The following is a 25,048-nucleotide window of genomic DNA, read 5'->3' on the forward strand; positions in this document are numbered from 1 at the left end:
CCCCCCCCCCCCCCCCCCCCCCCCCCCCCCCCCCCCCCCCCCCCCCCCCCCCCCCCCCCCCCCCCCCCCCCCCCCCCCCCCCCCTCTGAGAAAATGTAAGTTTTACGCCCTCCCCAAGAAACAACACTTTTATTGAAATCTTTACCATAAGTGTGTTACTAAAGATTTTATGAAGGAAATGACTCTCAAATAAATGTTTCATTCAAAACAGTTCAAGGAATGAAAGGACCCTTTTCACTATACACATAATTATCACGCTTAACAAGAGCTGAAAGCAATAACAAACGAGCCAACAAAATCATTTTCACATATACTATTTGTGGAAACAGTATTGATGTTTAATTATCAAGCAACTGACAAACAGTACTTAACAAAAATGTACATGTACCAAATAATTTCAAAATCATTTTGCAGTGAATATACATCTACATGTACCTGTACAAACAATATTGAATCTATATGTTAAAATTCAATAACAATGACACATTATTTTATGCATACTTATCAAACACTCCAGCTTTCCATGAAGTTGGCACATGCCCAGTAAGATGTGTGTATGTGAGTGTCCCCCCCCCCCCCCCCCTCTTTCATTGCCACCATTTCCACAGCTTGGGACTGTTTCATGCTCTCCAAGCTCATTATCACCAATATCTGCAAGCGATTGTGTTAATTAGCAGCAAAAAAGAGAAGAAACAAAGAACAACCATTATCAACCGCAACTTAAATCATAAATAAATAAAAAATATATATAAAAATCAAATAATAAAAACATGAATCTGTATTCTGAAATGCTCATGGTAAGCCTTTAGCTTGTAAGCTGTTTTACTTGTGGGGTTAATTTCAGAACACACCAATCTGTATGTCTTTTGCGCATCTGTCTTTGTGATAATTCACAATTTTGTTTCCACTCTTTAAAATATATTTCATCTTAATCACTGACCCCCTCTTCTACGCATGTCTGCTACTGTCCTTAGAATTAAGCCCCTTACTAAACCAACAGAGCTGATCGAATATTACACTTTCAAACGTGGCTTTAACAAAAGACCACGATGCTTTCCAGCTTGTAAACTCAGAACACACACGCACACACATTCACACACTCTCTCTCTCTCTCTTTCCTGGATGAGAGAGTATTAATACCTGCAGCTTCACCTTTTCCCATAGCAGTGACTCAAAGAATGAGATTGACAGATGTAAATTCTGTCCATAATGCGATCCTCAGACTGCAATGACATTTACATCAACCGATTTTTTCTTCTCTTTTTTTGTGTTCGCCGACTCGAGATAGATGCTGTAATGTTTTTGTCTATTGGTGGGAACGGCTTCGCGTGACAGTAGGGGTGTTAATAAGGTATATAATTACACACTCCTGCGACGACTTATGTCTTTTTGTTCTTTTGTGACATGCGAAAGGTTTAAGAGAGAGAGAGAGAGAGAGAGAGAGAGAGGGAAAGAGAGAGAGAGGGAGACAGAGAGAGAGAAGGGGAGAAGAGAGAGAGCGGGAAAGAGAGAGAGGGAGACAGAGAGGGAGACAGAGACAGAGAGAGAGAGAGAGAGAGAGGGGGGGGGGGGGGTCTTTGTATTGAACGATTTTGTACGTATGTCTTTATTTACTTCCAACAGCAGTCTTTCTTCTTTCAAGTTGAAATCGATGGGGACCAGAAAGAAAAGAAAACAAACTAATACAACAACATAAACAAGTCGCGTAAGGCGAAAATACAACATTTAGTCAAGCTCAGTCGAACTCACAGAATGAAACTGAAGGCAAAGCATTTTTTCCGCAAGACCGTACACTCGTAGCATTGTCTGTCCACCGCTCGTGGCAAAGGCAGTGACATTAACAATACAGAATAGCGCGGTAGCGGTTGCGCTGAGGAGGTTAGCCCGCTTTTCTATATCTCTATTATTTTTAACTCTCTGAACGTGTTTTTAATCCAAACATATCATATCTATGTGTTTTTGGAATCAGGAACGGACAAGGAATAAGATGAAATTGTTTTTAAATCGATTTCGGAAATTTAATTTTAATCATAATTTTTATATTTTTAATTTTCAGAGCTTGTTTTTAATCCGAATATAACATAATTATATGTTTTTGGAATCAGAAAATGATGAAGAATACGGTAAACGTAATTTTGGATCGTTTTATATGAAAAAAATGTTAATTACAATTTTCAGTCATTAATTAATTTTTAAGCCTCCAAGCTGAAATGCAATACCAAAGTCCGGCCTTCGTCGAAGATTGCTTGGCCAAAATATCAATCAATTTGATTGAAAAATGAGGGTGTGACAGTGCCGCCTCAACTTTTACAAAATGCCGGATATGACGTCATCAAAGACATTTATCGAAAAAATGGAAAAAACCATCTGGGGATATCATACCCAGAAACTCTCATGAAAAAAGTTCATACAGATCGGTCCAGTAGTTTACTCTGAATCGCTCTACACACACACACAGACACACACACATACACCACGACCCTCGTCTCGATTCCCCCCTCTATGTTAAAACATTTAGTCAAAACTTGACTAAATGTAATGAGGGAGAGAGAGACAGGCAGAGACAGACAGAGAAAGAGCGCGAATGGTTTTACCATTACTCTCTGCGGACACCAGAACGTATTATTCCTGCAAATCAAACCACCGTCAGACTAACCAGACTAATGAACACGTCAAACACGTGATCGTGACAGTAATACCGTTTTGCACGTGTCTCGGCCACATTTTTGGTTGCACGAAATCTGGTTTGGATGTCACTGCTGTAACTATACAATTATTATCTTCGGGATCATGAACTGATTTGTCAGGCAGGATAAAATCCCACATCAGACGCTATTGCATGCGATATGTTTAATCTAATATTTCATTTGTCTCTATAGGCATTGGTGTGATGCCTTTGTGTAATGTTTCTTAAACAATTAATAACCTATTTGCCCTTGTTCTCGTTAAACTTGAAGATGCCTCCGTAAAAAAAGTATTGTGGTATTGATAAGAGATATGACATTTAAACGAATACTATTACACGGAGTATGGGTGACAAGCTCTACTAGTTCGGCCGCAGCATGTCCGCGTTTCATGGCGGACAAAGAAAACTTATTTAATCAAATGTGAAAGGGGAAATCGAATCCCAGTTGACACGTTGACTATCTGAAGCCCGTGGTATAGCTTTCAAACTGCAGAGAACAATCTTGTAATCGTCCTGTTTGCCTGTGGATGAAAGTCATGACTGTGAGAACCGCCATCTTGGACTTGTCCAACAGATTTATTTTTAATCGGGCGTCGATGACATCGCTTGTACTCTTTTTATTGATCTATTTATTATGATTTCGTTCATTCGTTGTATACATGTGTGTGTTTGGGTGTGTTGGATTGGAGTGGTTTGTCTTCTTAACCGCAATCATGATATTAGGGCGAATTCCCAACATTTGGGCAATGTAATACTCTGTATTCTGTAACTACATCATACTAGGCTACATTTGCCTTGTCTGAAATATGAGCAAATGCTAACTTCAAGAGAAACTTTTTCTGTTCAGGCTGTGTAATTTCTGTTCTCAGTTTTGTTGCCGTTGTTTTTCTGTATAATGACCATTTTCATCCTATCACTACGGACCATTATGAACAAGTGTTTCACGGGTCATGTACTGTGCAATGACAACACGGGAATGTTAGAATGTTGTCAATAAGTAGTATTTTACAAAATCTTTGAACATTTCTACTTATGGCAACAATTTGTAAACAATAAACAAAAAACACCATGTTTTAAAAAAAATACTCTACTGACAAAATTGAGAGAAAAAAACATGAATGGAAAAAAAATCCGCTAAATTAAATACCAAAGTCTAGCATTCAGTAGGATCATCATTGGAATATTTGTTGTAACAGGTCATAAAAAAAGGCGCTACACTTGTACACTTTTCAATATCTAACATTCTGTCATTGATGAACAATAAAAAAAAGACCAAGAACAAGAAGCTTATTAATTGTATGAGTCTGTCAAACCACACACACACACACACACACACACACACACACATACACACACACACACACACACACACACACACACACACACACACACACACACACACACACACACACACACACACACACACACACCTAAGTTCGTATTGGCGCAACGTGCTTATATGCTGTTCGAATCAGTCTTTAATGAAACACAGTCTTCAGACTGAAGTATAATGCAGCATACCGCTTTTCCCAATGAAAAATTCCTTTCAAACCATGAGCATTTTCGTCAGCGATGCAATCTTCATTCATGTGTGTTCGGTCACAGCTGGTTATTTCATTTGATCTCTACCAGAAAGCCTTCACATTTCTTAAACAACAAAAACAAATAGGCACAGTGAGGAAATAATCATTTCCCCATGTCTGCGTGGTATGTGCAGTTCACTTGTCCAGGAGTCTGCAAGTGCCCTGTGCAGCCCTTTTCGTGTGGTTTCGTGATTAACGATACAATGACAGTTCTACTCTCGACACAAGAGCGGAGGAAAAAGCCGGCAGCCAAGTGTTTGTTTCAACCCAAAAACGTCTCCGTGAAAATGTAGAATGTACAGCCAAGGTGAGGCTACTGTTATATGATGAGCATGCAGGTGGTCGGACTACTTACAGGTAACAGCCACCCAAACACAGGGCCCTCTCTTCCATCGTTGCTTAACCAGGGAAGCATCAGTGTGGCTTCTTCAACTTCCACATTGATTCACATGGATCTTACGACGATCAGAAGCTGAAGTTCAGTTTATATATAGAAAAGTAGGCCATACGCACACTCATTGTCGGTGCTTCATCTCTTTGTCAGGTCAATCTGCGGAGGTTCACCGAACAGCAAAAGACAGCAAAGCTTCTTGCTATAAGGTCCGATTGCCAGGCGTAAGTAGACTGTTTGTTTGGCATACCCATCTTTTAGATCCTCTATCACTCTCTTTCGGCATTGGGCCCGCTGGTTGGTTGGTTAGTTAGTTGGTTGGCTGGTTAGTTGGTATGATGCATACTCAAATACACTGGGTCACTGCAACTAGGGCCGGCCCAGGGAACTTCAATGACGCTGACAAGGGACAAGCAGTTGAAAGGTTCGATGCAAGTGAACGGGGTTGTTTCGATTGAAATACACTGAATGACTTAGGCACGTGTAGAAATGTCAACGACTGCTAACTCTTTTAAAGTATCAAGGTCATGGTCGCTGACTCCGTCGTATGTCAAGGCCATGACCGCTGACCCTTCTATATATAAAGGTAAATTTTGGTGACCCGCGCAATGCCAGTCATTCCTAATTACCATTTCAAATGTCCAAATTACGACCACATAATCCCACTTAACCCTTCTCATTCGCTCTTTCCCGACGTATGCAGCCTGTAATATACAGGATCATTATTTCTTCATTTTCACTGCAGGTCAAAAATAGCCTGAGTCCCGTTCTTTTGCTGTCAGTTGTTGTTGTTGAAACTTGTCCTAAACCGTCGCCTACTGGTATCGTTCTCATAATACTCTGACTGAACTGTACCAGACAAACAATGTGTCGTTTTCACAATATTGCGCATTTGGCCCCTTTCGGATTTTATTACGTCCCTTAGTTTGCCCCCAACTGCGCTGCCACGGGACCACACATGTTGACCCGGAACAGGCTCGTCAGCGCACAGCACTTGCTGAATACTTCCGGTGTTCAGACGGAAGAGTCGACAACTCATCACAGAACAATTCTTCAGGCGCGCTTGCCGGTCATCACAGGGAAAAAGGATCAAAATTGTGTCGGCAACTCATGTGCATCACTGAGATACTCATCACCGCTCGTCAGCTTGTGCACGTGGGGAAGGAGGAGGAGGAGGAAGGAGAAGACTCTCCTCCTTCGCTCTCCCACCACATTTTCCCCTTCTTCTTTCCAGAACAGAAATGATTTGTAGAAAAATGAGAAAATTCACTCACTACTAACCAGTGTGAAAAAAAGTCATTCAACACAATGACGAAAGGGTGTCAGTCACATTAGCAAGCACTTGCCCTTTAACTTCTCCTTGCGCTTCTGCGACTTGGACTTCTTGGTCTCCAGCTGGAGACTGACCGTCCTTCGCTTCTCCAGCTGGAGCAGCTCCTGGAAGAGCTCCTTGACGTTGTGGTTGGTCTTGGCCGAGGTCTCCAGGAAGGCACAGTTCCACCGCTTGGCAAGCTCGGCGCACTCCTGCACGGGCACCTCGCGGTTGGTCTCGTCGCACTTGTTGCCCACCAGCATGATGGGGATGCCCTCCATGTCGCCTTTGATCTCCAACAGCTCGTCGTAGATGGGCTTGAGCTCCTCCAGGGACTGCCTGGAGGTGATGGAGTAGACCAGGATGAAGGCGTGCCCTTTGGAGATGGACAGTCGCTGCATGGCGGGAAACTGGTGGCTGCCCGTCGTGTCCGTGATCTGTAGCGTGCACACCTGCTTGTTGCACGAGATCACCTGGCGGTACGTGTCCTCGATGGTGGGGATGTAGCTCTCGCGGAAGGTGCCCCGGACGAAGCGCAGCACGAGGGAGCTCTTGCCCACGCCGCCCGCCCCGAACACCACCACCCGGTAGTCGTTGCTCTGCTCCGGCATCACGCGAAGCCTCACAGACCGGTCTTTAGGGGTCTGTGAAAACAAGAGAGAGACAAAATGTGATGAACAAAGTGGTCAAGAGAGTACAAATGTTATGAACAAAGTTGTCAAGAGAGAACAAATGTTATGAACAAAGTCGTCAAGAGAGAACAAATGTTATGAACAAAGTCGTCAAGAGAGAACAAATGTTATGAACAAAGTTGTCAAGAGAGAACAAATGTTATGAACAAAGTCGTCAAGAGAGAACAAATGTTATGAACAAAGTTGTCAAGAGAGAACAAATGTTATGAACAAAGTCGTCAAGAGAGAACAAATGTTATGAACAAAGTTGTCAAGAGAGAACAAATGTTATGAACAAAGTCGTCAAGAGAGAACAAATGTTATGAACAAAGTTGTCAAGAGAGAACAAATGTTATGAACAAAGTTGTCAAGAGAGAACAAATGTTATGAACAAAGTCGTCAAGAGAGAACAAATGTTATGAACAAAGTCGTCAAGAGAGAACAAATGTTATGAACAAAGTTGTCAAGAGAGAACAAATGTTATGAACAAGGTCGTCAAGAGAGAACAAATTTTATGAAGAAAATTGTTAAGAGAGAACAAATGTTATGAACTAAGTTGTCACTGGATGATTGTATAGCTTTCCTGGCTTCCTGGGTTGATACAAACAACAACACACAAACCGAGTCCTTTAAGAGTTGAGGGAGAAAAGGCTCTTTTGATTACAGCTGCTGAGTTGTTGGGATGACACTTATGATTCCAAAAAAGTGAGTGCGGAAAACTATCTGAAAACATTGTGCAAAGATATAGAGGTCATCGGGCTCCTCTCTCTCTCTCTCTCTCTCTCTCTCTCTCTCTCTCTCTCTCTCTCTCTCTTACTTTGTCTCTCTCTCTCTCTCTCTCTCTTACTTTGTCTCTCTCTCTCTCTTACTTTGTCTCTTTATCTAACATGAATTCTGCTGTCTTGGTACGCCAACTTTATCCTAACCCCTTATCTCTACCATAAACAAATGACACAAATGAAGTACATATTAACAGAGTACTCCACGGTCTCTGATATTAAGACGTACAGAATTATCTGAAAGGAGCCAGGAAAAGAATTGATCCGGCAGATAGAGAGCACTTTAAAATAAAAATAAAAGTGGAAAGAAAATAAATTAAACACGACTATGACGACGACGACGATGACAAAAACAAAAATATTATGGGTCAACACAGACCGTTCTCTAACAATTTTTTATTTTATTCTTGATTGTAGAACTTAAGTAATCTATATGATTCGGATTGTTTTTCTCGAAATGGACTGTATATAGTCTTTGCCACGTGCAAACGCTAGAGTGCATATCCTAGCGGGCGTCATAGTAATTCTGTGAGTAAGCCTATCAATGGACTTCCGGTTTTGAAGCACTCGGCTCACTCACGTTGGTCTTTAGTGTAGGTTTCTGCTACTTGACAATGGAATCCTCTTACAAAAAGCTGAAGAGGCGATGGGGAGATCCATTATGCCTCCGAACTTCACGTGTCTCGTAACAGAGAGAGAGAGAGAGAGAGAGAGAGAGAGAGAGAGAGAGAGAGAGAGAGAGAGAGAGAGAGAGAGAGAGAGAGAGAGAGAGAGAGAGTACGCTACATTATGCTGCCACTAAGAAACAGAGAAAATGAGAGAGACAAGGCAATACAATATTCTATTTACATTATTTTTTTCATTTTCATTTTCATTTTCATTACTTTATTGTCCCATCGCTGGGAAATTCGGGTCGCTTCCTCCCAGTGGAAAGCTAGCAGCAACGGAGTCGCGCTACCCAGGTGTCTGCGTGTTTAGGTGTATTCAGCCACCTGCACTTATGGCAGAATGACCAAGGTCTTTTACGTGCCATTGTGATGACACGGGGGTGGGACATCACATAGCTTCCGTCTCTGGGTCTGCACATAAAGTTGACCCGTGTGCGTCCCGGCCCGAATTCGAACCTGCGACCTTTCGATCACAAGTCCAGTGCTCTACCAACTGAGCTACCGGGCCCCCCAGTGTGTGTGTGTGTGTGTGTGTGTGTGTGTGTGTGTGTGTGTGTGTGTGTGTGTGTGTGTGTGTGTGTGTGAGAGAGTCAGTGAGAGAGATAGAGAGAGAGACTGATAGACAGATAAACGGACAGATAACCGGACAGACATACAGACAGACAGAGATTCATTGTCACTACAGACTGGGCTCTAGCTACGCTCAGTCAGCTAATCACGCAATCTACGTCACTTCCGCTTTGATCTTTTCATCAATCTTCCTGATGGTAGCAGGTCGCCCTGTGTTTGGACACAGGCAATCACGATATGTATTGATTTTCTTTCTTCGTCAGTCTCCTCTCTCCTCGTTCTTCGGCAATGACGAGCCAACCCGTTGTCTTTCTTCTGTGTTTCCGTGTCTGTTAATCTTCCGTGCCTTTGTGAGCTAGTTAAGTAATTATACACAGTTAGGACTGATAGAGGATCGAGTTGGATACTTCGATCGACCGGAGCTAAGATACAACATGGATGGCCAAATCGTTCGCCCGGTCGCCAGGGGCGAGTACAAAATCCGCCGGGCTTGTTGAAACCGCCTGGCAAATCGCCCGACTGGCCAATGAAAATTCTGTTCAAATGCGACCCTTTTGGTTGTAGGCTAATATCGAGTTTTATAGCCATATAAACACTGCAGATCAACTGTGGTATCAACCGGGCCAGGGACATTTCTGCCGGGCTAGTGACTTTCTTGAAGTTACTCGCCCGGCTGGCGAGTTACAATTTTGAGATTTGGCCATCCCTGTACAAGCTTCTGTCCTTTATGTCTGCCTCATTGTTGGTAGCTTGGTTGGGCAGGCTAGTGATTGCTTTAAACAAAATTGTACTCATATACTCATGTACACACACATGAAAATACAGTAAAACAGCAAGTGTGGAGTCCCTGTATGAAAAGCGTGTGGTGAGAAAGAGTAGGCGGATAGCTTCAGATAGGTCCCATGTCCTTGCCCACCTCTATGAACTCCTTCCCTCTGGCCGTAGACTTCGCACGCACAAAGCTAGGACACTCAGACTGCAAAACAGCTTCATCCCCAAATCCATCACCCTTGGCAACATGTAAACACATCCACATACCCGACTCAGCCCCTCTTCTGCCAGTGCAATCAGTAGTAATGTACATGTATGTATTGGTTTTATGTACGTCCGTATTTTTTCTGTGATATATTGTATGCTATGATTTATGGCAATGATGTTTAGCCATAGTCCGTTATACGCGTAGGTGTGCGAGAATATGTAAGCGCAGTGCTTTAAAAATGTCCATGTGGGAATGTGTAAGTGGGCGTAGTCGAATGTCCATGTGGGAATGTGTAAGTGGAGCATATAAGAATGCCCATGTGTGAATGTGTAAGTGGAGCGTATAAGAATGTGTAAGTGGAGCGTGGTCGAATGTCCATGTGTGAATGGGTAAGTTGAGCGTATAAGAATGTCCATGTGAGCGATGTGTAAGTGAGACATGGATGTGTTCATGACTGAATGCGTAAGCACAATGCAAGGAATGGCCAGAAAGGTATGTGGGAGGTGTGTTTATAACCTGCCCTGTTATATAGTGCTATATGTCTTATGTAAAAACAATGTCCTGTTTGTATTATTGTTATGTACCACGCCTGAATTTCTCTATGAGATAATAAAGTATTCTTATTCTTATTCTTATTCTTCTTATCAGTAAAGGAGCAAAGCAAGTTCAACTTCTATAGTGATAAGTGCCCACACGCACAATGTTACCCAACTTGTTATGACGGGATATAAGGCTAGTGTTGTAATAATTATGTCCGTGTGTATGTTCCTTGCAATTAATTACTTCCTTCTTTTACAAAAAAAAAAGAATAATTTGTTTCGTTCCCTAGGTCAGCTAGTCGGTCAATCATTAATTCCATTGTTTATTCATGCGTTCGTATTTGCGGCCAATTAGCTAGCCCGTCTGCCTGTATGTCTGTTATTCTACGCAGATCTATAAACCACTCAAGCCTATGTGCGTGCGTGTGTGCATCTACTTTCTCTCCCTCACTCTTTCTCGCCCTCAGCCCCAAACGAAGGACGCATCCATATGGACAAACTAATGCCGAATCACAGTGTTTATTGCGGAACTCCAACCGCTGACTTGTTAAAGGTCAAACAACTCTACTGGCTTGTCCACGCACCTTGGCCCTTCTAGTGCCAGACAGATGCAAATGGAAGAATTAATAGTTTTTATTCCGGGGCACAATGGTTCCACTGAGCTTTTTGAAACTGGGTTCTACAGAATACTAATTAAGGGGGTGACTGAAGCTAGTCTGCTTTAACACGTACCCTGTTGCACCGGCCGTGAAGCATGCTCAGTGGCAAGCATGCACCTGCAAGCACGCACGCACGCACGCACACACGCACATACACACAGCATGCACTCTCTCTCTATCTTTAACTGCATATCTGAAGTAGCCTATTACTGTGTTTGTCTTATTGTTTTAGATGTAGTAAGGACAGGTTGTAAGACTAAGCTTGTGTCTAATATCTTTATCCTTATGTTTCAAAGATCAGTAATCAGTCAGTCAATCAATCAATCTCTCTCTGTTTCTCTCTCTTTTCATTACTGCTCCTCCCACTCCCTTTATTCCCTCCGATTCTGAACTTCAGGAGAAGTCAAATGCCATTGCCCCCCCCCCACACACACACACTCTCTTCACCCCCATCGTATCATTCCAGGTTCGACCTATTATTATTGATCCATTAGCTACCGAACCCTGAACGGCGCACCCGAAGGGAGATCACGCACAACACGATGTCAAAATAGCCTCTCTTTCATACGAATAGAGGGGGAGTTTATTTTCAGCGCCACAACAAAAGACTTTCCAAGAGAGAGTGAAGAAAGAAACGCCATCATTAGTTGTACGGCCTTAGGCCAACAACGGCTGCAACCTCCAGAGATCAAATGAACAAGTTGCCGTATTCTCTGGTGGTCTATGATCCTAAAATGGCGACATAGAGACCGGAAGTGAATCTTTCCCTGTCGGGTATTCCGCCTACAGTTAGAGAGGTACTATGTACGTCGTCTCCCATTTGTGAACCTGGTTTTTTTAGGTCTCAATTTTCCATTTTCTCCCTTTTTTTTCTATTTTTTTCTTTTGGTTTGAATTTACCACTTTTTCCGGATCTTATTTTGATCGTTCTTTTTCCGTACTGACTTCTTTTTCTTTTTGTATCAAGAACTTACTCCCACACCCCACCCCCCTATCCCCCAGAAGTTTACCTTTTGCCTGAGAGTGGGGCGGAGGATCTTTCTGTACTCTCTATTTTCCATTTACTGATGTTGCACTCAAGTTTGGGTGCAGTTGTCTGCATGGCCAGTTCAGAGAGAGAGAGAGAGAGAGAGAGAGAGAGAGAGAGAGAAAGAGAGAGAGAGAGAGAGAGAGAGAGAGGCAACCAGCCAAAAGATAGAGGGGGTCTTCAACTAGAAGTCAGAGGGGGGGGGATGGGGGGGGGGGGAGGCGAGGAAGGGGAGGGAGATAGAATAGCAAAGCAGAAGGAGACCACTCAGTTTTACTAATGAGGAAGGAAAAGCAATTATGCAGTACCTAAGCGCTGACTGACCCTTGAAAATCGAAGAACGAATCACATGAGCATGGGAGGAAATACATCAATTTTTAAAAAAAGAAAGAAGAAGAAAAATAAGAGAAATAAGAAGAGGAGGCTGGGTAGCACGCAAACAAATGGTCAATACTATAATTACGCCGACGCAATCTTGTATAGCCTACCCTCAAGATGGATGGATGAGAAAAAAGATGACCAGTGTCTTAAGTTTGCACCTAGTCCCCCCCTCCCCCTCTCTCTCTCTCTCTCTCTCTCTCTCTCTCTCTCTCTCTCTCTCTCTCTCTCTCTCTCTCTCTCTCTCTCTATGATTGACTGACCGACCTTTTCAGGACAAAAGAAGAGGTGCGTCCGCGGGGGAGGGGACAACTAAATAAAACAATTAAACAAACAGAGCAACAACAACAAAACAACAACAACAAGCACAAAACGCCCAATAGGGAGGGAGAGAGGGCATTATCATTACAATTAATTGGGGAGGGGGTCTTAAAAGAAACAGTCCTATTGTCATTTTTTAAGTGTTCTGGATTATTTACGCCATTTCTAGGGCAGGTGATGAGAATCGCAGATGCGGGGGAGACACAAAATCAGCGATGATCTAACGCACAAACGCACTTTACTTTGCTAATGGAATACTGTTTACCCGTGTCTTATCTGCTGCGTGTAGTTTACATTGACATTTCCCAACAGTACTGGTAAGAGAGCTGCTATAAATAAAACCAGTCACCAAAGCTTTTGTTTAAACTGATTTTATCTGCCAGCTTGAAAAGAGTAGAAAATACCTACTGACCTTCTTTTATGTAACAGTTCGTTGGAAATAAACACCAACTATAAAATTAATGGCACAATTAGCGGACAACCGCTAAACAAAGAAGGAAACGCATCATAAGCTTCTAATTGCGTTTTCCTACTGTCGAAGAAAAACAAAAACAAACAAAACAAATAAAACACACACGCACACACAAAACCACCACAACTTTCCAAAGTTAACAAACCCACGAAGCAAAAATATACATATTTCTCAAAGAATTCTTCCCGGAAAGGCACAGAAAATATAGAGCAAAATCAATGCCAAAGGTAGACGCGCTGCCATGCATTGTGAGGCATTATATCGGCTGATTGTGGACCAGAATTCTGACAACAAATCGATACAGCGTAAGCTATACATTTCATTCTGAGCTGATGGCCAGTGTAACTACTAGTACTATAAGACGGCGGGAAGAGGCCACAGCGGGCTGTCTACAAGTGCGGCACTGGTGGAGAACAACCAGTTGAAGTACCTAGAATCGCGGATAACTGAGGAAAACAGCAAGAGCAGCAACAAGTCGACCTTTCAGAACCGTTGCATGCTGTGTTGACAGATTGCATCTGATCTATACGGACACAAGAACCGGATGCCAGCTCAGCGGTTTGCAACTGGAGATTTGACTAGACTGATTGACGAAACATTGATTTTTTAAGAGTCATGCATGTACGGTAAACAGTCTGTACTTTTATGAGTGCTAGAGAATGCGGGGGTGGTGTTCGTGTGTATGGAGCTATGAGAAATGAGTGCTAAAGCAGCGGTGGAGAAAAACAAGAAGTTTTTTTTCTTCAGATAATCACTGACAACGCGAAAAGAACACAAGAAAGTCTGTTAAATCAACAACAAAACAAGAAATAAAGTCTGGATGACAAAACATGCACAAAGAAATGCGCATAAAACAAACTATATATTGCTGACAAAATTCAGCGATTAAAAAAAACTCAATCAGTACGAAACAGACAGACTACCAACGTAAAAAATCGAGAATTAAAAAACAAGAATGGTTTAAATTATTGGATCGTTTAATTCACGACAAAACAAAACGATTGCTTCTGTCATTGCATCGATCATCTTACATATATATTACAGTCATTTTCTCAGATATGTCACAGCTTTGGTTATTTTTCTCTGTTGTGTCTCGTGTTTGTCCACTTTAAAGGCCGAGTGGTCGACGTTCTTGTGAATGTTTTGTTTTGTCCTGGAATAAGTGTTTCAATAATTTAACCTTTCTGTTTTGTGTATTCAATCACTACGTTCAAATTGAGAAAGCAGCCCGAATTTGTATGAGGGTAAACTCACAGGACTCGTGTCCTTATCCTCAACAGAACATACGCTCAAGTAAGGTAACTTAGTATCAAGCCACCTGGTGATCTTGAATCAAGGAGAAGTTAAGACACTCGGGGATCAATATCGGAGAGCATATATATAACTTCTTCCATATCCTAATGAAATAAGATTAACATCCACTTTTGCAATGGCGATAGCGGTTGTCAAGGTCTTCAAATACTCGTACACATATATCTAAGTCTCTCGCGACCTTCGAAGCATAGCAAAGAATGTTGGACGGATATCTCACGAGAGCTGCAAAACTGAACTCGATGTTTCAAGTTCTCGCGACATTCGACGCATATCAAAGAGCACGAGGGACGGATATCTCGCAGGAGTTGCTCAATTCCAAAAAATAAAAAATCTACTCAAGGTGATCGAGCACTTACCGCTGCCTCGGCCATTGCTAGATCTCGACGAGGTCGCTCCCTAATACACCTGCTGAAACTCAGGACCATCCTCGCACTGATGAGTCGATATCCTTTCACTTGTGTGGGATCACACGATTTATAAGAATGACAAACTCATACGACAATCAATGCAAACAGTCGGCAGACACCCGTTGTCCAACTCATCCGTCGGTAACTGAACTCAGCAAACACCCAGCAGCTGGTTTTTATACAGTCTGCCCTCGACCAAAAAAACAAAGGATTAATCAGTTATTAAACGAATGTACAACCGTCATAATCACGTCATTATTGTTATGACGCCGCAGTGGAGCTGTAATACTTTCACTCCCCAGCTTGTCACTAAGCATAGTTGGCGTGGGATGCGCTTACAGTAATGCAGTGACGCCTGGTTTTTGTTTACAATAGTTCTACCATACTGTCGATTCTGTTTTGCCCGCGCTTGTGACGTATGTGGCGTAAACTGACTGTAGACTGTAACGAAAACAGACATTATGGTGTCAATCATGGACAACAAATAGACGGTGCGTGGCTGCTTTCGTCGGTTTCAGGCACTCATTTTTGATAATCCGATTTGCGGTGTTAACAATTACCAGTCCCACGCTGCGCGTAAAGATGCCGCGAAAGGTCGCCTGGATCATAAAAATGACGAGTCTGAAGTCTGTCGTGCTATTTTAATGCGCGCACGATTATTTACAGGTACGGCTTACCGGATATGACGCTTGTTCATCAATGGAATTGTGGGGGAAAATATTTGCGTAACCGTCTGAATCGATTATGCCTGCATGCTTTTGCTTTTAAATATTGTGAAACTGAGGTGTAGGATCAGACACTTACGAAGTGTGTTTACAGCTATCATACCGGATATGACGCGTATTGATCATGTCTGCATGTTTGTGCTTTTACTTTAAAAAAAAGACTTATTTTAAAAGTAAACTGTAAAGATCAGGCGCTCGCAAAAGGAGTGAACTTCACTGTGTTTTCGTCAGTGTGTGTGTGTGTGTGTGTGTGTGTGTGTGTGTGTGTGTGTGTGTGTGTGTGTGTGCGCGCGCGCGTGCGTGATTGCGTGTATGCATGTGTGTGTGTGTGTGTGTGTGCGTGCGTGTGTGTGTGCGTGCGTATGTGTGCGTGTGTGGGTGTAGTGTCTGTGATCGTGCGTCACAATACGGGTCGGTGTGGCAAGTGTCTGTGTCTGCATGCCGGTCTGTTTTGAGCGTGTGGGAGGACGAGTGAGGCATTGGGGTGTGCACGTTAAAGATCTCACGATTGACAAAAGGGTCTTTCCTGGCAAAATTGTATAGGCATAGATAAAAATGTCCACCAAAATACCCGTGTGACTTGGAATAATAGGCCGTGAAAAGTAGGATATGCGCCGAAATGGCCGCGATCTGCTGGCCGATGTGAATGCGTGATGTATTGTGTAAAAAAAATTCAATCTCACACGGCATAAATAAATTCCTGCGCCTTGAATATGTGCGCGATATAAATTGCATAAAAAAAAACTAAAAAAAAATCCCTGCGCTTAGAACTGTACCCACGGAATACGCGCGATATAAGCCTCATATTGATTGATTGATTGAAGAGCAGTAAGTCTAGTCTTCAAGGTGACAGTTCTCAATTAACTTTCCACAGAAAACAGTGAATCCCGATGTATTTTGAGCTTCTCAGGTCTGGTTGTGGGAATCCGAATCAACACAACTTCAGGAAGTTCTGCAGAACTGAGACACACTCTCAAAATCAAGGCGACTGGGCTATAGGGAGGGAAAAGGGGAGGAAAGGTGTGGGGGGTGGTGGGTGGGAGATGCAGAATAAAGGAACAAAAACATTTAAATTTACGCTGCAAAACTCCTTTGAGTCACGGAGAGGCAAAACAAAACAAAACGTTTTATAAGTCACAACCATAACACATTTCAACACAAAGAAATCGGTTTACGTTTTAAATACGTTGCCACGTCAGTAACAAGAACAACAGAGGCGCAAAAAAACCAATTACCACCCACAATTCACCCACCAATCATAGGGCGACCTCAAACTGGGATAATCACACAGTTCATTATGAATTCTGTTGTAGCGAAATGTTTCATAACGAGCTCAGATTTGTCCATTCATTGCCAGTGTTCAACATCTGTTGTTTTCTCGGGGTCATGCACAGTATAGGCGTGTGGGAAAATATTTGGTCACATTCAAAACAAAGAAATCAGTAACGTTTGCTAGGTCACAAACGCGAACACTGCTGTTTACACGAATGGTCTTGCCCGAGTTCTGTAAAACATAGAACTCGAAACATGTAATACTGACGCAGGTCTAGGTTTTGTGAAAGTGTTCAAATTTCAAAGGTCGAATACGAAGCTCGAGCCAATAACTTGTTGACAAAAAAACACAAAAAACTAAAACAAAAACCGACAAGAAATGAAATGAACGTATCAAAGCAATAACAGGACGAACCCAATGTTCACTTTCTGATTTTGAATAAAATGGTTGCATAACATTTTGATATAACCTCTTGTTTTAAGGATCGTTCTGTGTTAACACGGCTGTGCCCCCATCCCTTTCCCCCCCCTAAAAAAACCACCCAAACCTCCAAAAAACAATTAACAAACACCCCCCCCCCCAAAAAAAAAAAAAAAAAACCAACGAAAAACCCACCACACACAATAAATACAACAACAAACAAAACAAACAACAACAACAAACAAACAAACAAACATACAAACAAACAAAGGAAACAGGAAAGCAAACAAAAACACTTTAAAGTTAACAACATCGCTAGTTTTAATATACAAAAACGAAAAAGACAGAGAGTAAAAAGGAAACAAGAATTGTGCGCATTGTACACGTACAGATTTGTTCTCTGTATCTCAAAAGCTAGATGTAAGATAGTCACCATGCATTCTCTGCGGAACATGACATTTAAAGGACCATTTATAAACTAGACTCGTTAAAATAACAGAACCACCAAGAATGTTCCTTCTGCATTTGTTGTTTCTGGATATACGATACCGCAAGGTGTGTGAATACACAATTGTCAACATGTATGCTGTATGTTTTGTTACCAAATACCAGGTAACGCCTTTAAAAAATGTCTATTTTTCACAGGAAGAAGGCCATCCTAACAACAGGAAGTCAGTGAATGAATTCAGAGGCAGAATTATCCAATGAAATTTACGAAGAGAGATTTTAGCCACAACACAACGTAGCCATATTCATCCCACACATCAATCAACCTTGTTTCCTGTGTTTTAAATCCCTCACACACTCCCATTTCCTTTCTCCTTTTTTGCGTTCTTGTTGTGTTGAGTCGGTGGCTGGGAGGCTTCAGAAGAAAAGAGATATTAAAATAGCATATCTCTCTCTGCACACTCTCTTCTCTTTCTCTCTCTCTCTCTCTCTCTCTCTCTCTCTCTCTCTCTCTCTCTCTCTCTCTCTCTCTCTCTCACCACGACACAGAAACGTATGACGTCAAGAGTAAAGTAGTTTCGTCCCAGCTTTGTCTGTGTGTCTGCGCGCTCTATGGCTATTCCTGCCAATCTCCCATCCATCACTACTACTGACGAGCTTTTTCCGGAGACTCGACATATTTTCTGGTTATTTTCATTCACTCATAAATCTAGCCCCCACCCCTAACCGGTAATAAATCCGTTGCATGGATGTGGGAGTCTAGGTATTCTGGAGATTCTATGACGACGCAAATAACATATATCACAATTTTGTTTCCTTGTTTGACTCGTTATGTTGGCATACTAGTGCCAACAGTCATCATTACTAATATCCCTGTGATGTTCTCAATCGCTTCCGCTTTCAAACGGACGCAAATAACATATATCACATTTGCTTCCTTGTTTGACTCGCTATGTTGGCATACTAGTGCCAACAGTCATCATTACTAATATCCCTGTGATGTTATCCGCAGTCTGACGATCAGTATCAATTCAAAGCATCACTCCGCCTCAGATGAGGTTTACAGAACGATGGAATCCTTCACGAAATGAGCACTTCTAACCTTATGGAACACACTTGCACTAGCATTTAACATGTAAATGACACAGTTCGTTTGAATGGCTATTTAGCAATCGTAAACCGCACACCAGTTCTTGTGGTTTATTCAGCCCCTGGGCGATCGTGGACCCGTGTGACCAACTTTCCCTTTTTTACATACGTGATGAATTAAGTCATTAGTTTGTGGTTTCAATGCGACTTGCTGTATCTGCAAGAGCACGTTATTGTGTACCTCTGAATCTAAAATGCAACAAACGACTGCGTGTGGCACGAACTGAGCGGTAGCGGTTGACCGTTCAAAGAAACTGGCGATATGCAGAAAAATCGTCTGCTTGGGCAAACACGACCTTGCATGAGTTGCTTCCGGGCTCCCTTTTTTCAAACTTTCAAAACTTCGAATTGTACTGATCTTGTCTTGATTTAAAAATATTCATTTTATGATTTAAGAATGTTTGTCTCACATGCTGTCAATCAGTTGATTATTTAGATTTTACAAGCTAGTTCTAGCGCCAAAACGAGGCTTCCAATTTGTTTTATAGTACATCCTTTTCTAACTGCACGAAATAAATTGTTTGAAAATGTCTCACTCTCAACGGAAAGCAGCCATGATGCTCCCGGGCGGTAAGCGTTCAAATAGAAGTATGTTTGTACTGTCTGCAAAAGCCCGGGAGGCTCAGGGATCAGAAACAGATGGTTTACGGGAAGCGGAATGATGCTTTAAACTCTTCGAGGAATACTAGGAGGGTACCGAAAATTGAAGGCATGGGTGAGGGGGGTGGGGGGGGGGGGGTGAGGGAGTGGGGGAGGGGGATATTTGGAGGAGCAGGGAGAGTATAGGTTCAGAAGAGACTTTGCAGGCCATAATCAAGTCAAGTCAAGTATTTTATTGTTTTGGGCCCAGAGGGCTTTGAAACAAAGATATAACTTTAACCAAAAAAGGTAACAAATCAGACACTTAATATATGTATACAAATCAAAGCTGACGTAGGGGAGAATATGTTGAGGTGAAAACAGACAGAGACTGATGGTGTAACATTAAGAATTAAGGTATACAAACATTTTCTTCTCCTTTCTCTAAATCGAACAGGGTTGAAATGACACAATATCAAAGGAATATGTGCACTGAACTATTCGGCAGCATTATTCACTACCATTGTACACTACACGCAACATTTAAATTTGTGGGCGATTACGGTAACCCCATTTGGCCATAATTACTAACCTTGCTCATTATGCCAATCAAACCTATGCCTGGCCGTGATTTACACAGAATAGCCACTGCGAAAGAGAGGACAAACCGAATCAAATACGCACAGACAAGCTTTCAGTGTGTACGTGGTAATTGTTAGGAAACGCTGCCGTTGCTGAACTTTGGTTCAGTTTTGTGTGTTGCATGTAGTTGACTTATTTGTACTTTGTGGGAAAGTACCGATATTATATTTTGTAAACACAATATTTATGTTTGGACGAGAATGCAGGTGAACTTTCTAGTCCTGTCAAAACAAGTTGTTTACCACGTTGTTTTGAGTCGTGGGTTCGTGGCGTTCGCTCGGAATAAGTGCGTCGGCGCTTTTGATGTACGTCACAGAGAACGTCACTATTCTAGTCCATGGGCAGTTCATCTAATTTTAGTTGTATCATGTTCGGTCTGGAATATTCTCGAGATTGAGTATTTACTATATAGGCCAGCGCGATTTGTATGTAAAGAAGCTTCTACTTGGAGTTCTGCTACGATGTGCCGTTGTATGTATGGACTCTCTCTCTCTCTTTCTCTCTTTCTCTCTCTCTGTACGCCTCTCTCTCAAAACACACACACACACACAAACACACACACACACACACACACACACACACACACACACACACACACACACACACACACACACACACGCAGCAGACACCTTTTAAAAATCCAATCAGAACGGCGCCAATTACAAAAACAGCACTGGTTGTGAAACCGACGCAGGAAAGTCGATAGAATGGCGGGCCTGCCGTATGACCCAATCAATATCGCGAGTTGACGTCAGTCTTCGATCAATTTCATTCCCTGAATTCCGCGTGCTTTACCACTCATTGATGACTGCCAGATTCCTGTTGCAACCACATCCGACTTAGTTCCCGGCCTCATCAAAGAAAAAAATTGAAGGAAAAAGAACAGAAGCGAATAAAATATTCTCCATATAACCAGCCTGGGAGACATAGAGCCAAAAACACAGGGTTAAAAAAGATTTAAAAAACATAGAAATAAAAGCAACTCATTTCGGACGGCAACAATTACAGCTGAAATGACAGTGATGAAACCGGCACACTGAGGTCGATAGGATGGCGACAATCTCTCTGTGTCTGTGTCTGAGTGTGTGTGTGTGTGTCTCTCTCTCTGTCTCTGTCTGTCTGTCTCTGTCTCTCTGAGATAGACTGAGAGACAAACACATGCACAAATACGAACGCAATAAGCGAGTAATGATAATAATGAATTCAAAAAAACAAAGCCAAAAATCAGGACGTCGCCAATTACAGAAGTGCTGGTCGTGATGGAACCGTCACGGAAAAATCAATAGAATGGCGGCCCCGCCGTATGATCCAATCAATAGGCGCGAGCTGACGTCACACCTCCATTAATTTCATTCCCCGAAAACCGCGCGCTTTTCTTGCCATTGATGACCGGTAAATTCCTGTTGCAACCACATCCGACTTCGTTTCTCACGAACACGGATTCATTCCTGTTTCTAGGCTTTGCCCAATGAGTTTAAGGGACAATCTCTTTTTGTCACTTAAAGTTAGAGGGGTGAGACCGGACGTAATTATTGGATTTTTTTGTTTTTTAAAAAGATTTTTTTGTACTTGCTTTCGGGATATTTTTTCCAGGCGTTTCAAAGTTTCTGTTGTTCAATCAGAAACTTTGACAAGAAACGTTCAACTTGCGATTAGCGTGATGAGGTTTCAGAGTGTCTAAAGTGTGTCTCATCGAGGCCCGAATGTGTCCATGGTGGTTGTTCACTGACAATGATTGTTTTTCTTTGGCAGAAGGATAGTACTTCTCTTCAGCTTGAAAACTGTACACTGTAACAACGTCCAACTCTTCCTGGATTCTACTTTATAAAAGGCAACTATACTTTATAAAAGGCAACATATTTAATATAACCAAGTCATATGGACTCAGTACATAGCAAACAATAGCATATAAAGTAGACTTCACTCTCAAATCCATTTTGATGTGGGTCTAGTCACTTTTATACATGTACTAAGATTTTGGACAGATGGATCTGGAAGAAAAGCCTAGTTCTTGTCAACCGGGTTGTGTCTGTGAAAAATAAAAATCGGTCAGTCATGATGAGTACTTTTACGAAAGAGGGAGTGCGGTTGGATCAAGGGAAATGGTTTGTGTGTGTGGTCGATTAAGTCGCAGGCACAGATGAAGGAAGGAGGGAGGGAGAGAGAGAGAGAGAGAGAGAGAGAGAGAGAGAGAGAGAGAGAGAGAGAGAGAGAGAGAGAGAGAGAGAGAGAGAGAGAGAGAGAGAGAGGGGATCGGACGGACAGACAAACAGCGAGACAGACAAACACACAGCCAGAATATAAAGGAAATAAAGCATATACCCCCCAAAAGAACTACTGACACATTGCTTTTTTTTCAAACCGCAGAATCTGATCATCGATTATGTTTTCCCCGAGGAAACATGAAATGAACAAAAATTTCTCTCGCCGCCTCATATATGCAGGCATTCACAGCACTCACATTAACACGCCAGCACCATCCTATAAATCAATATAAATGCCTCATCGTCCCATATTTACATATGACTTCATTCACAGGGGTTTTCTTTTCGTGTTGTTGTCGTTCAATATACACAGATTTGGCAAATCAATGCCGATTTCACGGAATCGGCAGTGTTTTGACAATCACATGAAGTCGCCAAAAAAGTCTGAGCAGCACCGCAATGATAACAGAGGTGATAACACTATTTTGTCTACCTTAGATAGCAGATAGGCTTAGATTCTTGGTATGTGTCCAAGAGGACGAATTCTCTCATTACTAGTAAAAGCCTTGCTGGATCTGTGTCGACGACAATCACATAAAGTCACCAAAAAAGCCTGTCTGAGCAGCACCGCAATGATAACAGAGGTGACAACACTATTTTGTCTACCTTAGATAGCAGATAGGCTTAGATTCTTGGTATGTGTCCAAGAGGACGAATTCTCTCATTACTAGTAAACGCCTTGCTAGATCTGTGTCGACTGTCATGAGGGCGATTGTATTTGTTCTGGGCTGCCGGGCGGGGATGTAGCTCAGTCGGTAGCGCGCTGGATTTGTATCCAGTTGGCCGCTGTCAGCGTGAGTTCGTCCCCACGTTCGGCGAGAGATTTATTTCTCAGAGTCAACTTTGTGTGCAGACTCTCCTCGGTGTCCGAACACCCCCGTGTGTACACGCAAGCACAAGACCAAGTGCGCACGAAAAAGATCCTGTAATCCATGTCAGAGTTCGGTGGGTTATAGAAACACGAAAATACCCAGCATGCTTCCTCCGAAAACGGCGTATGGCTGCCTAAATGGCGGGGTAAAAAAACGGTCATACAGTAAAAACACGTAAAATTCCACTCGTGCAAAAAACACGAGTGTACGTGGGAGTTTCAGCCCACGAACGCAGACGAAGAAGAAGAAGAAGTTCTGGGCTGCCTTCAATTGCAATCAAGCATAGTATTGCCAATGACCTTGCAAGACACTTTTCGAGATAACAAAATCACAGCTTCGCGAAGCTGCGTCCAATCATATCAGACACTATCTGAGTAAACAAAACAAGTCGCGTAAGGCGAAAATACAATATTTAGTCAAGTAGCTGTCGAACTCACAGAATGAAACTGAACGCAATGCCATTTTTCAGCAAGACCGTATACTCGTAGCATCGTCAGTCCACCGCTCATGGCAAAGGCAGTGAAATTGACAAGAAGAGCGGGGTAGTAGTTGCGCTGAGAAGGATAGCACGCTTTTCTGTACCTCTCTTTGTTTTAACTTTCTGAGCGTGTTTTTAATCCAAACATATCATATCTATATGTTTTTGGAATCAGGAACCGACAAGGAATAAGATGAAAGTGTTTTTAAATTGATTTCGACAATTTAATTTTGATAATAATTTTTATATATTTAATTTTCAGAGCTTCTTTTTAATCCGAATATAACATATTTATATGTTTTTGGAATCAGCAAATGATGGAGAATAAGATAAACGTAAATTTGGATCGTTTTATAAATTTTTATTTTTTTTTTACAATTTTCCGATTTTTAATGACCAAAGTCATTAATTAATTTTTAAGCCACCAAGCTGAAATGCAATACCGAAGTCCGGGCTTCGTCGAAGATTACTTGACCAAAATTTCAACCAATTTGGTTGAAAAATGAGGGCGTGACAGTGCCGCCTCAACTTTCACGAAAAGCCGGATATGACGTCATCAAAGACATTTATCAAAAAAATGAAAAAAATGTTCGGGGATTTCATACCCAGGAACTCTCATGTCAAATTTCATAAAGATCGGTCCAGTAGTTTAGTCTGAATCGCTCTACACACACACACACACAGACACACAGACACACACACACGCACATACACCACGACCCTCGTTTCGATTCCCCCTCGATGTTAAAATATTTAGTCAAAACTTGACTAAATATAATGAAAGTTTAGATGACCTACAAATCACAGTATCGTCGAGGCCACTGGAACAAAATTCAAACAAGTCCGGCTTTGCACAGTTACAGTGACAGTTATTATATGTCTGCTGTCGCACAAGACTCTTATAGACTCTTACGCTAACTGAATTCACATAATTACTACCACATCTTCGCAGAACTACCTGGCACTGCAAGGACAAGACCCTACCTAGCCAATAATTTATATCTTATCCTACCACACATATATCTTCTCATGGCTTCGCGGAGCTGCAAACATCCACAGTCTGTCCGCGGTGCAAAAGGAGCAAGCACAAAAGCCGGAAATGCAAAATAGCGTGGGGTCATCAGTGAGCGGTCGGCGTTCAACACTATGGAGGCGATGATGGTCGTCGCTTCGTCGCCTGGACAACCGGACCCCTGGAGGACCGGCCTTCAAAGGTTGACGGGGAGGCGGCAGTCACGGGGAAAAATAGGCTTGGAGCATTGGGAATTCCCTGACTCTACAACTATGGGCTGGGATCTGAGGAGTGAACTTTACTTCCAACGAAGCCAGCAAATGGCTTTTAGCTAGACGAGGGTTGGATTTTAGAGCTGCTGAATCAGTGGGCTGTAAGCACTTGTAAATTAGTAAAGTTTGAGTGCTCCTACACGGAGGTGGTTGCTGGCA

The 25,048-nt window shown here is 42.3% G+C and overlaps 1 protein-coding gene across 1 annotated transcript in view; it reads right to left on the reverse strand.

Annotated features, from left to right (window-relative positions):
• Positions 1–1,534: 1,534 nt before the first annotated feature.
• LOC138966918 (GTP-binding protein Di-Ras2-like) overlaps positions 1,535–25,048 on the reverse strand; it is a 31,243-nt gene continuing 7,729 nt past the window's right edge. The window contains exon 2 of the mRNA XM_070339319.1: positions 1,535–6,616. Within this exon, the coding sequence (XP_070195420.1) occupies positions 5,987–6,583 (597 nt within the window). The 5' untranslated portion in view covers positions 6,584–6,616 and the 3' untranslated portion in view covers positions 1,535–5,986. The remainder of the gene's footprint in view (positions 6,617–25,048) is intronic.

This window comes from Littorina saxatilis, linkage group LG5 (assembly GCF_037325665.1).
Source record: "Littorina saxatilis isolate snail1 linkage group LG5, US_GU_Lsax_2.0, whole genome shotgun sequence".
Taxonomy (NCBI): Eukaryota; Metazoa; Mollusca; class Gastropoda; order Littorinimorpha; family Littorinidae; genus Littorina; species Littorina saxatilis.